At 49.8% G+C, this 12053-nt stretch overlaps 5 protein-coding genes across 5 annotated transcripts; 3 read left to right on the top strand and 2 right to left on the bottom strand.

The window, feature by feature from the left end:
- Positions 1 to 646: 646 nt before the first annotated feature.
- FSUBG_10842 (uncharacterized protein) lies at positions 647 to 1514 on the top strand (the record flags this gene model as incomplete). The annotated part of the gene is made up of 3 exons (XM_036675462.1): positions 647 to 801; positions 850 to 1274; positions 1330 to 1514. The coding sequence occupies 3 exons, from the start codon at positions 647 to 649 to the stop codon at positions 1512 to 1514; spliced, it is 765 nt and encodes a 254-aa protein (XP_036533669.1).
- A 177-nt stretch (positions 1515 to 1691) lies between these two features.
- FSUBG_10841 (cwf18 pre-mrna splicing factor) lies at positions 1692 to 2318 on the bottom strand (the record flags this gene model as incomplete). Its single annotated transcript, XM_036675461.1, has 1 exon — positions 1692 to 2318. The coding sequence occupies one exon, from the start codon at positions 2316 to 2318 to the stop codon at positions 1692 to 1694; it is 627 nt and encodes a 208-aa protein (XP_036533668.1).
- A 432-nt stretch (positions 2319 to 2750) lies between these two features.
- FSUBG_10840 (uncharacterized protein) lies at positions 2751 to 5168 on the top strand (the record flags this gene model as incomplete). The annotated part of the gene is made up of 1 exon (XM_036675460.1): positions 2751 to 5168. One exon carries the CDS (start codon positions 2751 to 2753, stop codon positions 5166 to 5168), a length of 2418 nt encoding a protein of 805 aa, XP_036533667.1.
- A 779-nt stretch (positions 5169 to 5947) lies between these two features.
- FSUBG_10839 (uncharacterized protein) lies at positions 5948 to 8061 on the top strand (the record flags this gene model as incomplete). Its single annotated transcript, XM_036675458.1, has 2 exons — positions 5948 to 7614; positions 7671 to 8061. The coding sequence occupies 2 exons, from the start codon at positions 5948 to 5950 to the stop codon at positions 8059 to 8061; spliced, it is 2058 nt and encodes a 685-aa protein (XP_036533666.1).
- Positions 8062 to 8812: 751 nt separating this feature from the next.
- On the bottom strand, positions 8813 to 10867 carry FSUBG_10838 (acetyltransferase (nodulation nodL); the record flags this gene model as incomplete). Its single annotated transcript, XM_036675457.1, has 3 exons — positions 8813 to 8878; positions 8934 to 10114; positions 10165 to 10867. The coding sequence occupies 3 exons, from the start codon at positions 10865 to 10867 to the stop codon at positions 8813 to 8815; spliced, it is 1950 nt and encodes a 649-aa protein (XP_036533665.1).
- Between the last annotated feature and the right edge of the window lie 1186 nt (positions 10868 to 12053).

The raw sequence follows: 12053 nt of genomic DNA, 5'->3' as shown, positions 1-12053 counted from the left end.
TCACTAAAGATCGTATGTGTCCCGCCTGACATGAAAGGGGGTGGACCAGTCACAGGTCAGTGCCGCTTTTTAATAGTGGAGGTTGTTCCAGAAATTCCGGGCGGGAACCTGTGGACGGCATTCAATGTGACAGACAAGTAATGGACATCAATACCTAAGGTACCCTTTCATTGATCTTTAGAGCGCCTAAGTTACATAGTAGAAATTTGAAACTTTTACCTTACCTGATCTCTCTGGTGAACTACGAATCTTCCAAGAGTGATCTATCCCTATCCGTAAGCCTAGGTACGTGGTATCCAAGTCAGCACTGCTATTCTTACTCAAGCTTTGATCACGCCTCCCACTTCAGTGTAGGAACATGTGTCACGTGACTCAAAGATACCACCAAGAGTCGTCCAAGCAATCGCGACTCAATAATTGCATCAGTTCTATTGCCGTTCGTAATACCTACGAAGGCGCCATATTTTTGACACATTTGTACACGATTAGTAGTTTGAGAATTTCTTCGCTACACAGAGATCATTCCGATTTCCAGATGTTCACCTACAGAGGCCGTGGTGGCCCATCCCGGTCGACACCTTCTAGCGTCCAGTGCCAGAAATGCTTGAAGAGAGATATGTTTTGACCTCGATGTGATTCTGCAATCATGCTGACCATCCCAGAACGCCACTACTCATATGAGTGTAAAGCCACTGCTCAAGAGCGTCCCTACGTGTCGCGTCCATCGCGATCTCAGCAATTCCGAAATCCCAAACTGGTGCCCAAGCTCACAAATGAGACATTGAACCCTCTTGAGCAAAAGTTAGTTAAAAGTAGCAAAGGTCTATTTACTTACTAACAGCCTTACAGGAAAGGTGTGGCGGATGAAGAGCTGGCTAAATTAGAAGCCCAGCGCGCCCGCGAGCGCGAGCGAGAACAGAGAGACGATGGGCTGATGGAGTCAGCCGTAAAACGTCATGGATCAGTGTCTTCTCATTCAGTTTCTACCATCTCCACTGGCGCTTCGCGGTCACCATCACCTGGTAAAGACAGGGCCAGATCCCCTGCCCAGCCGCCACGAAGTCGAAGCCCCTATTCAGACGATTCACAGCGTGGCAGGCGAGATGATAGTCGCAGTCGCAGTCGCAGCCACAGTCCTAGCCTGGATTGTAGCCGAAGCCCTCGTGTGGAAGCTCGACACAGGCGTTCCGATTCTGGTCGCAGTCCATCTCCTGGAAATTTTGACCGTCGCGACCAGTACAGGTCCCGGGACTCTTTACCTTCTGTCAAGGAGAGTGCGCCAGCGAGGCATCCCAGGGAATATTCATCGAAGTCTCGGAGTCCACATAGCCTTCGTCGTCGACGTTCTGAGAGCCCAAGGTCGCCCCCACCGAGAGGCAAACGTGATGAGAGGCCAGGTCGATACAGGACTAGGCATGACGGTGAGAGACTGCCACCTCGTGGAGAGTTTGATGACAGAAACCATGGAGAAGGAGGCTCGGGTCCTGGGAACCAAGCACGAGAACGAAGCTTGAGTCCTTTCAGTCAACGATTAGCTATGACGCAAGCTATGAATGGTGGAAGATAATGAATTGTTGGGTATAAATGTAGATATAGTGTAACCGTCATCGCACAATGCGCCAGACCCCTAAGATGTAATTAAAAGGGCGGCGAGGCAGAACCTCGACGTCTAAAGGCTAGATGTTGCTTTTTCATACACCTAGCGCAGCATCTTCTTCCCTTTCGCGACGCTCTTCCTCCTCCTCCTCCTTCTCCCTGACCCTCAAGCCTTCTACCAATGCCACACCATCCATGCCAGTTGCTTCTCCAGTGCCTTGAGCGTCCACGACCGCGTCTCTCTTTGTGGCAGCCTTTTGTGCGCCCATGATGCGATCGCGGACTAAGCGCGCAATGGCGTTGTCGGTTCGAACGTTGAGAACCTCCATTTTCCTATCAAGTTCCCTTTTCAAGTCCCAGTTTGGCTTCTTCGGCTGTAGCTTGAATAAATCTACACCTTGGTCGTCTTGGGCTTCTTCTGCCGCCTTTTGCCTGATCTCTGCTTCCACTTCGGCAGCTTGTTCTTCGAGCGTTGGCTTGTCAAGGTTGAGGGTTGGATCCTGCTCAAAGCCAAGCTTGGGGCCTCTGGTTTCAGGGTCGTAGTTGCGGCCAGAGACATGGAGTCGTGAGACATCTGGCTCTACGGGAGGGGATTGGGCTCTTGACGATTCTGGTGCAACAATTTCATCTCCAGGTTGCTTGCGCTTGAGGTTCTTAAGCTTCGCGAGTCTGGCTTTTCGGTCGTCTGTGGCAGCGCTGAGGCTGGCGTGTGATGAAGACATAGTATTAGATGGTCATGAAACGGTATACGGGAGTGTGAAACCGGAGTGAAGCTGGAATATTCTTTATGTTACGGAGAGTTGAGGTTGGCGGGATGGACATTTCTCAAGCGCGTCTATCCATCGCTCTACACCCTCAGAGCCGCTGCGGCTCAAATCAAGCGCCCTGGCCACTCACTGGAAAGAGTTCTGCATGGGTTGCCATTGAATAAGCCCCTCCACTAATAAACATTGGATCCCTGCATTAAGCGCAGAAGAGAGCTAAAATTATAGAGGCGCATTGAGCGACTTCGGCATAAATCTGAAAAATTTCGCAATTAAGAGCAATTAGCGACCTCGAAATTCAGCTCTTACCAGCGACTACGGCGAATTCGCTACTCGTCTAGTGATCACTATGCAGACGATTGGCCTCAAGTTGATGCCGACTCGGAGGATATGCCAACGGCCCTTATACTCCGCGCCTGTGCAAGGCTTGAGCTTCCTATAAGGCCCCAAGCATGGACTCGAGGAGCTGTTTTTCTCGCATTACGATACAACACTACGAGAATTTGTCCAAGATTGATTCGTTCCTACCATCTCGATACGAAGATACCCGTCCCGGAAGTCGGTTCTCAAATATTATCGCAATTGCGTCCTCGTAATGCAACCTCGAACCCTCCCAAAACGCAGACATACACTCCCCCCTCAGTACAAGATCGCAAACAGCTCCAGGAAAGGGGCAGGGCGTCTAATCATAGACATAGACTCTCATTAAGAAAGGGACGCTTGCGCAGCGAACACTCCGATCAACAAAGGCGTCGGGAAATCCCGGAATTTACTCGAAGAACTGCCGATGAGAAACGCAGGGCCATAGAGAGGAAGAGGAAGAGGAGGCAGGAAATATATCAACAATGGGGTTATTTGCGTCACCAATACTCTGGAGATGAGTTGGTTGCCATAAGACAGCAGTTCAACATCTGGAAGCGAAGAATCGAACTGCTTGAGATCCCTGCAAAGCCCAGATCATGGTCATGGCTCGACCACGGGAAATTCTTGTACGAACTGGAGAGTACTTCAGATATGAGAAAGGCCTGGGATGAATTGGACATCGAATCTCGGAAGAAAATATGGCCCACTGCAATGCTATCGACTCTGCATTCATGTCCAGGAAAGGCCGCCCAAGTCCTTGAGTCTACGTTGGATCCCCTACCTCAAGGTTATGCAATTCTCGACGTTGCCCACTTCTGCATCTCGAATCTCAGATTGAACAACATCAAGATTATGCGAGATCGTGTTACGAAGGCCGATGAGGTACTCGAGCTTTTCGCAAAGCTCATTGAGGATCTCCCCCCTGGCCACGTTCCAATCCGTCAGTCTACCCTGGGACGTCTCGGGAAAAAACTGCCCCTTGAGCAAGCGGTTGAGATGCTCCAGATTTTGCAAAAGTCAGGCATCAAATTACATCGAAATACACTTTTGCACTTTGCGAGGAACCTTGCGGGTAGCAGTGCACACAAATCCAAGGCATTTGAACTTCTCCGCGAGATCGCAGATAAGGGCCACGATCTAAACTCGGCTGGGTTCGCGAGCGTTGTCACGACTTTGCTACTTTCTAGGCAAGCGAAAAATGGATGGTCCACACCTGATGAAAGCTTTCCGCCTCAGCGGGCCCTTGAGTATTTTCTCGAGCGCGGCTTCTCACCTAACTTGATTAACTTCACGTCTCTGATTGAATCCCTCTGTTTACAGGGGGACATTGCAGAAGCAGTTCGGCTTCCGTTGCTGCTCGCAGAGAACGGTGTGGAGCTGGACCAACGGTGCTATACCACTGTTTTCAGAGGCGCAAAGGCCAGCCTGAAAGCATCCAACGTACAGCTCGCACTCGACGTCGCGCGAGCGGCTAAAGTACCATACGTTGATGTGCTAAACAATACACTCCATTCTATCTTCTACTTTGCAGAGATGGAGAGCCGTGAGAAGCAGTATCCATCGCCATGGACCGTTCCCATCTTTGGGTCCATGCTTCGCATCTATGCCAAGAAATTCGACCTGGAGCCTCTGCAATGGCTGCTGCCCGACACTCTGCCCCTGATTCTCAGCCAGGAAGATGTGGACGGCATTGAGAAATTCAGGTCTGGCCCTAGAAGAGAGTGGGGGTTTAGGACGACCATAGTTCCTGTTGTAAATGAGTTCTTTGAGCGCGAGGCGCCCCGACAGAAGCCCAACGCAGAGACTTTAGCCATCATGCTACGTGCATACATCAAGACCCTCTACCGACCTTACGACCTAATGTCGTTTTACAGCTTCTTCAAATCCCGCCTAGAGGAGCACGGGACTGAAAAGAATTGGGGTCGAGAGCTTGTGGAAAACCAAGGGAGCGTGGTCCATGACACTTTGATCCAGGTCATGCTCGGGCAAAAGTCTCTACTACGCCCCGCGTTACAGGTTTTCGGTGACATGCTTCGTGGCACGTTAACTTCCAAGACCAAGGAAGAGGGCACTGGAGTAACGTCGCCTCCTGACGGCATACAGACTCACCCAGCGCCAAGCCTATTCACATTCACTATCCTCTTGCATGGTCTTTTGATGCGAAAAGAGAAAATGCTAGGGGAGCAAATGCTCCAGGTCATGCGGGAGCACAATCTGGAACCCAACGACGTAACTTGGAACACCCTCGTCAAGGGCTATGCGTCAATGCAGAATCTGTCACAGACGGTGGGCACGCTACAGGACCTTGAGGCGGCTGGGTACAAGCCTGACGCATATACCTTCAAGGCATTTTCGAGACTGAAGGATCAGACTCGGGCACTTGAAACGATGGAAAAGATTATTGACGAGAACAAGAAGAGGCTGGAGCAAACACACTCTCAATGATTTGATAACATGATAGCATAGCAAAGTTGGGGTGGTGCGGATTGACGATTACAATATGTATTACTATTTGGCATACTATGTGACCTTTCAATACTATTTCGGGACATTTGGTTGTACGAGTGGACAAGGGAGGATTCGGTGTTTAAAAGGTGAATGGGCATTTGTTTTTGGAAGTCGCATATTTACGGTTGAATCTTTGGAAATAGGAAAATCGTATTTGTATTATAATATGTTTTGGCATAGATTTTTAGACACTACCTACTTACCTACTTAGATCTTGCTTGTTAGGCTACGACATTATCTCATATGCCACGCATTCTACTGTGTTCGAGTCTGGTAGCTTGAGTATTTATTTACCAAAACGCAACTTGGTGTCTTCTTTTCTTGCTTTACTCACTCTTTTTTGTCTCATATAGCATCTTCTATCACAACACTCACTACAGTTGGGTCTGGGCTCTGTGTGGCGTAAAGGATTGAAATAGTTGTTGTAGTGGATGCTATCCCCGCTCGATTCAAGCATCCAATCTAATCTCTAGTCAACCTACATTCTATTGCGACAAGACAAGACCAGAACCACTATAAGACAGCCTCGTTCGGTGAGCCTCACTCGAGCGTTGTTGTGGAAGCATTGTTTTCCTCAGCCCATGTCAACTTCAACTCATCAATCAAGCTCCTTTACATCACTATCTGGACTCTTGGCTAAACTCATCATTGGAACTGTTTCTACCTATCTTGGCGAAAGATACATCAGGGTTTACTAGCTGGGCATATCTTCAAACATGCCTGACTCCAACATGAAGCATCTCACCGGTGTTTTCCGAGCAACAGACAACCACAAAGTCACGCGCAATCGGAAGCCTGTCTCATGTATGGCGTGTCAGAAACGCAAGTCGAAATGTGACCGTGGGAAGCCCTCTTGCGGTGCCTGCCACAAGCGTGGCGATCCAAGATTGTGTGTATATGGAGATGCAAATGGATTCGCAGACAAGGAAGAGATGCAACTCAGAATGGCTCAACTTGAAGAGATCGTGATGCGTCTGGCCAAGGCTTCAGAAGCTTCAAACGTCCATCCCAGCATTGCAGTGGCGGAGGATACGAACTTGCCCTCTCCGCAGGTAGTTGAAGAGGGGTCTGACGCTACATACCACGGAGAAACATCTTGGGAGGCCGTGTTCAAGAGCATTCATGATATTCAGAGTGTTCTCAGTACGCAAGACGAGCCCGATCATAACGGCGAGCCTGACACTTTACCCCCTGCGCCAGATATTGCAATGGGAGGAATCTCCCCAATCTCCATGAGCGAGATTCTCAACAGCGTCCCATCTCGTCAAGAAGCCGACATTCTTGCCAAATCATACTTCCAGGCCAAGTTCCTCGCAGTACCCTTCATTCATGAGCGTCATTTTTGGCGGCGTTATGAACTTTTCTGGGCTTGCCCTCACAATTCCAACTTCTTATGGCTGAGTATAATGTTCTCAGTTCTCAGTCTAGGTACAATGGTGTGCAAAATCCAGCAACCCCATCTCGCGCCGCTTCAAGGGCCAGATTTCTACATACAACGCTCTGCTCAATGTCTGATTACGGGAGAGTATCTCAAAGCTAGACCATATTCCGTCGAGGCACTCACACTGTATGCTCATACGGTCAACGCCCAGAGAAAGGACTCTGAGGCTACCATATGGTCCCTCTATTCACTCGCCGTTCGGCTTGCTCAGCGAAGAGGCTATCACCTCGATGCGGCGAGAGTCTCGCCAAAAATCAAACCCTTTGAGGCTGAGATGAGAAGGCGAACATGGTTTACTGTACAGACTTCAGATCTACTTTTCTCCTTCCAGCTCGGTATGCCCCCTATGGTGTATCAAGAAGTCTGCGACGCCGGGCATCCTCGAAATTTATCAGATGATGACTTTGACGAGGATTCGGAAGTACCCGAGTCTCGCCCCCCAACATATCCCACTCCTATGTTAGCATGGCAGACAAAGTCTCATCTCTGCCGTTTACTACGCCGTGTTCTCCGCCATGTTCTTCGAGTCGAGTCTCCGTCTTACGAGGAAACTGTGGCTCTCCAAGCTGAGTTGGAAGTATACCACAACAGTGTCCCTGAATGTCTGCGCGTTCGCCCCATCGCCACCACTCCATTTGATATTCCGGCATATACCATCATGCACAGATTAATCATAGAAGTGTCATATCTCAAGACAATCTGTATCCTCCACCGGCCTTACCTTACTGCCGAGAAGAACCAGGAAATGTACAGAGCCTCTCGTGAACTCTGTCGAACTGCCGCTCTTCGGATTATCGAGATTCATCTCGAGTTTGAGCATGAGATTCAAGAAGGGGGCCGCATGTATGAAGACCGCTTCTTGCTCTCGAGCCTGACTCTGCACGATTTTCTTGTCGCGTCTATGATATTATGTTTGGACCTTCACGAGTCAACCGACATAACGTACGTATAATATTCCTCCTACCATCTCTGAGCATGCCTACTAATTCAAGCTGTAGGCCACAAAACCGAAGACAACGCACGCAGATACTAGAACACACCTGCCAGACATGGGAAACTCGAGCGAGTCACTCCAAAGACGCAAGACACGGCGCAAAGGTCATCAGAGCGATTCTAAATCACACAACGACACCAAGTGGAACATCTAAAGTGAAGACTATGGGTATGATGAACACAGCAAATTCCCACAGAGAGTCCACTTCAAGCAGTGATATCCAAGACTTTACGATGGCATATTTTGACTACCCTACTAATTGTGAAGAATTCTTCCCATTGAACAGTTTCTTCGGCCCCAACGATGGCTTCGAATGGGTTAGTTCCAGCTCGACCCTACGCCCTTTGACTCCAGTGCTCACTAACAACAATGAGTTTTCCATTGGTCAATCCTGAGGCTGCATATACGGTCGCATACAGAAACGAACATCGATGAATTACTATGGCAACCAGCCAAGCACAAGAGCTGGGCCAATACGCGAAACTGTTGTCATCGCGAATGGCCCAGGAACAGGTCGCATATGGCAGCCATTGTTGAACGAAGGATTCATTGCAACATCATGAGAGCTCACATTAGTTAGTTAGTGCACTGATTGGGAGCACGAGGGACATCAAATAACCCGCAAGAGGCATTTAAAATTATAAAAGGCTTACATTCAATAACGTGGATGGATATCTTCCTGCAGGTCTCGGCCCGGCTTGTTTATCTCTCATAAGTCGTAGCACATGCAACACGAACCGGAAAAAGAAAAATACAAACACAACCATCCCAATTCATCAACACGTCCGTCGCTCCGTCCCGTCACATGAGGTTTTCTACCTCCCCATAGCGGCCCGTATTTCCGCATATTAAAACTCATGGCGCCTCCATTCAATATTTGCTTTTCCCACCGCAATCGGCTCCCACTCCAATAGCAAATCCTCCCAATGTAGTCAAAAAAGACAGAGAGAGAAAAGAAAAATCGATCATAAATGCAATGCTGAGGCTTTTGTAACGATTCGCTCCACCTGTATAACGTTGACTGTGCTGTAACCTTATGGCCGGGTGGCCTTCAACAGTATCAACTTTACACCTGCGAATACACTGGGTATCGTGTCTGAAGGTGAAAAAGGAAGGAAAGAAGACAGGCAACGCCAAATATAAATATTAAGAAGCGATGCCACGCAGGACTCTCGCGGGGTTTCCAGCTACAATGGTGAAAGGAGGAACATCCTACTATGAGTTAGCTGTCGCCTTTTTTCTTATCGACCTGTCTTTGTAAGCTTACCTTGGTGACAATTGATCCAGCACCAACAGTGCTGCCCTTGCCGATGGTCCTCCCTGGAAGAATGATGGCACCTCCGCCAATCCAGCAGTCCTGCTCGATGGTGATAGGTTTGCCCACCTGAGGTCCTTGACCACCCTGGCGTTTCTTGGGGTCAATAGGGAGCCCTGCCGTGAAAATGCTGACATTTGGTCCAATAACACAGTTGTCGCCAATCTTGACCTCGCATACATCATTAATCGTGCAGTTGCGTCCAATGACAACGTGGTGGCCAATGGTGATGTTGTACCCGTAATCGCAAATGAAGGGCGTCTCAACAGCAACATGCCTGCCTACACGGCCGACATTGGTGACTGGGGAAGCTTCTGTGGGAGAAACTCGAACGGGATCACGAGGCTGCAGAATTTCGAGGAACAGGCGAGCACGCTCTTCGGGAGATACACCGTTAGTAGGGGGGGTGGTGAGGCTGTTGAACTTCCAGCAAGCCGTAGCGCAACGCTCACGCTCCAAGCAAAGCTCCTTGTCGAAAGGGTAGTAATGTCGCCCACACAACATCTCCTCTTTTTGAGTTCGTCTCTGAGGGAACTGTGAGTGCGATAAAGCCAACTGGGCAGCGACTTGGGCATTTGATGTCGGTGCCGGCGGGGGAGGAGCAGGACTGTTGGTTCTTGTCGGGTGAAGTATATTAATCTGTGGGAGCTGGTTCCCTAAATGGGCAGACTCCGGTTCCGTTCTGCTGAGATCGTGCAGCGGAGGCACACGCTGGTATTCCTTTGCCATCCTTTCTCCGAAGGGTGGCGGTGGTTGAGGATTTGCGCTGACTGGAGTTGGGAAAACGTTTGCAGGAGTATAAGGAAGAGCAGAGAGTTTGTTTTCGGGACTTGCCACAGACGCGCTGGGCAATGTTGATGCCGTTGGCCGGTCGTCGTCGGTCACCAAAGGGCGGCCTTGTGGGGGGTCTATGCGAAGAGCCTGGCCACGATAAGGTGGCAGGGATTCGCGCTTCACGGGTTGATTACCATAAGGGCTTTGCTGTGGCATCCCATAAGCCCCCGGGGGAATGTACGTTGGGTCCTTAGACTCAAGGGGAACTGCAGGAGCCTTGTTGTCCGGCTTCTGCCATCCTGGCCCGCGTTGAGGTGGATAACCTGCACATACAAAACTTCCGCGAAGGCAGTTTCCGCCTACCTTTCTGTCAGTTATGGATCAAATAACTTATATATAAATGACTTACACTCGGGCTTCTGCTCATCGCACTTCTTCTTGCGCTTCCGACAGGTCAGGCAACCCGTCTTGGTTCTGTTACTGAAGTTCCTCTTTCTCTTTTTTGGATCGTGTTGCAAGACCCCGTCACGCCTCTGCTCGGATCCGTATTGGCTACCATATATCATGGAATGGTCATCACCTTCTGGACTGGCATTTGAGTAGTCATTATGGTCCATCTGACCGGTAGCCCTGCGAAGCGCATCACCAATCTGCTCCTCTGTTTGACCATGAGGAGTGGTAGCCGAATTTTGCTGTGAATCGTAACTTCGCTCATCGCGTGCCTGATGAGAATACCAAGACTCCTTGTCCCGGTGCTCGTCGCCATAAGGACGATAATCTCTTGAGGGGGTTCCATAAGGCTCTCGCGACTCGTGGTGAGGGTGTGCGGATTCCGGTGTGTGAGCATGCACTGCATGCTCACGACGAATTTCAACAGAATCAGACCGCTTTCGCTTGTGAGACCCTTCAACATCAGGATAACCGGGTGATTGAAAGGGTGGTCGATCCGAACTTTGGCTAGGAATTTGATTTGATGAAACTTCTGGTGTAGGTGGAGGCTGAGATGTCGATGTGCTAAGTGCGCGCTCATCCATGGCTGGCTTCTCTATCGTCACAGTAGGCGGATCTGTAGTCCTGGGTGAGCCCCCATTAAGGGCGGTAAACGTTGACATTATAGACCGACTCGCCGATGGTGCACAGCACAAGGGAACAAGTGAGTCGTAGGGGACGCCAAGAGGCCACACAGCCAAGCCTAGAAGCCTGCAAACTCAGAGCGGTTTCCCCAGAACGTGGAGATGAGGCGCAATTGAAGTCACTCCGGACGTTCCGCAGGTGGCCTTGAAAGCCGCGAAGCTGGGGGCTGAAGTCGCTGAACAATATGTAACTGACTGAAGTGCCTGTTGATTAATGACGATGGTGTCGCTGAGATCGGGACAGCAGAAGCAGACTGGGTAGCGCAGTGGCCTTGGGGAAAGCAGCAGGCTCAGACGAATGGGCTCAGTCAAATATCCACCAACACAAGTAAATCGATTAACAGCCAGTCAGTCCTTGGGGTTACAATTCTATGATCCAAAATTGAGGCCGTACTTGGCGGAGAGTAAGGTAATTTGTGATTGGGATTGAATGCCGCTGAGATTGCAAGTTAAAGAAGGTGAATCTGGGTAAGGTGATTTGATCCAGTGGTTGTAGAGAGAAGGCGAGATGAGACAGTAGCCAGACTGATTTCTCTTTCTAATTTGGGCTTGAGGCCGAGATTGAACTTGGCAGGTATAACCAAAGTAAAAGAGCGTGAATCAACGGAGTTAAGTTAGTGGCCTGAAAGCCTTTTCGACATGCGCGCTCGCAGATAAAAGATAGCTAAGGTAGAAAGCTTTGTCGCTCCAAGAGTATCCGTAGCGAAAAGTCGGGTGGTTGAGGTTTGGAAATGACGAGAGTCACGGCGCTTGGGGCGTCGGTAGGTTTTTGACGCGCGATTAACACTTGAAGAGCGTCTGTAATCGGCGAAGAAGAAAAAAGAACCTGGCTGGGGGTGTTCGTGGCGGGGAGCTCAGATCAGTCAGGCCTGGGCTGGCCTGGCTGGACGGGAGAGGAGGGAGTGAGGGAGGGGGGTCCTTGGAATTAGGTGGAGGGGAGGGGAGGGGAGGGGAGGGGAGGAGAAGTGACGAAGTAAAAAAAAAAAAGACTGAACAATGAAGGGGGAAGAGGAAGAGGAAAAGGAAGAGAAGGATCGAGATTAGAATGAGATCCAAGATGAAGTGAGGGTGTGGGAACCTGGGCAGGATATGATAGAGAGGGAGAAGTGCAGGGTCTCTAGAGTACATAAGAGGAGCCAGCAACACGAGGGGACGAAAGCTAGAA

Source organism: Fusarium subglutinans, assembly GCF_013396075.1.
Source record: "Fusarium subglutinans strain NRRL 66333 chromosome Unknown NRRL66333_c0000193, whole genome shotgun sequence".
NCBI classification, from domain to species: Eukaryota; Fungi; Ascomycota; class Sordariomycetes; order Hypocreales; family Nectriaceae; genus Fusarium; species Fusarium subglutinans.
Note: the sequence above shows the minus strand (reverse complement) of the source record. Positions and strands in the feature narration are given on the sequence as shown.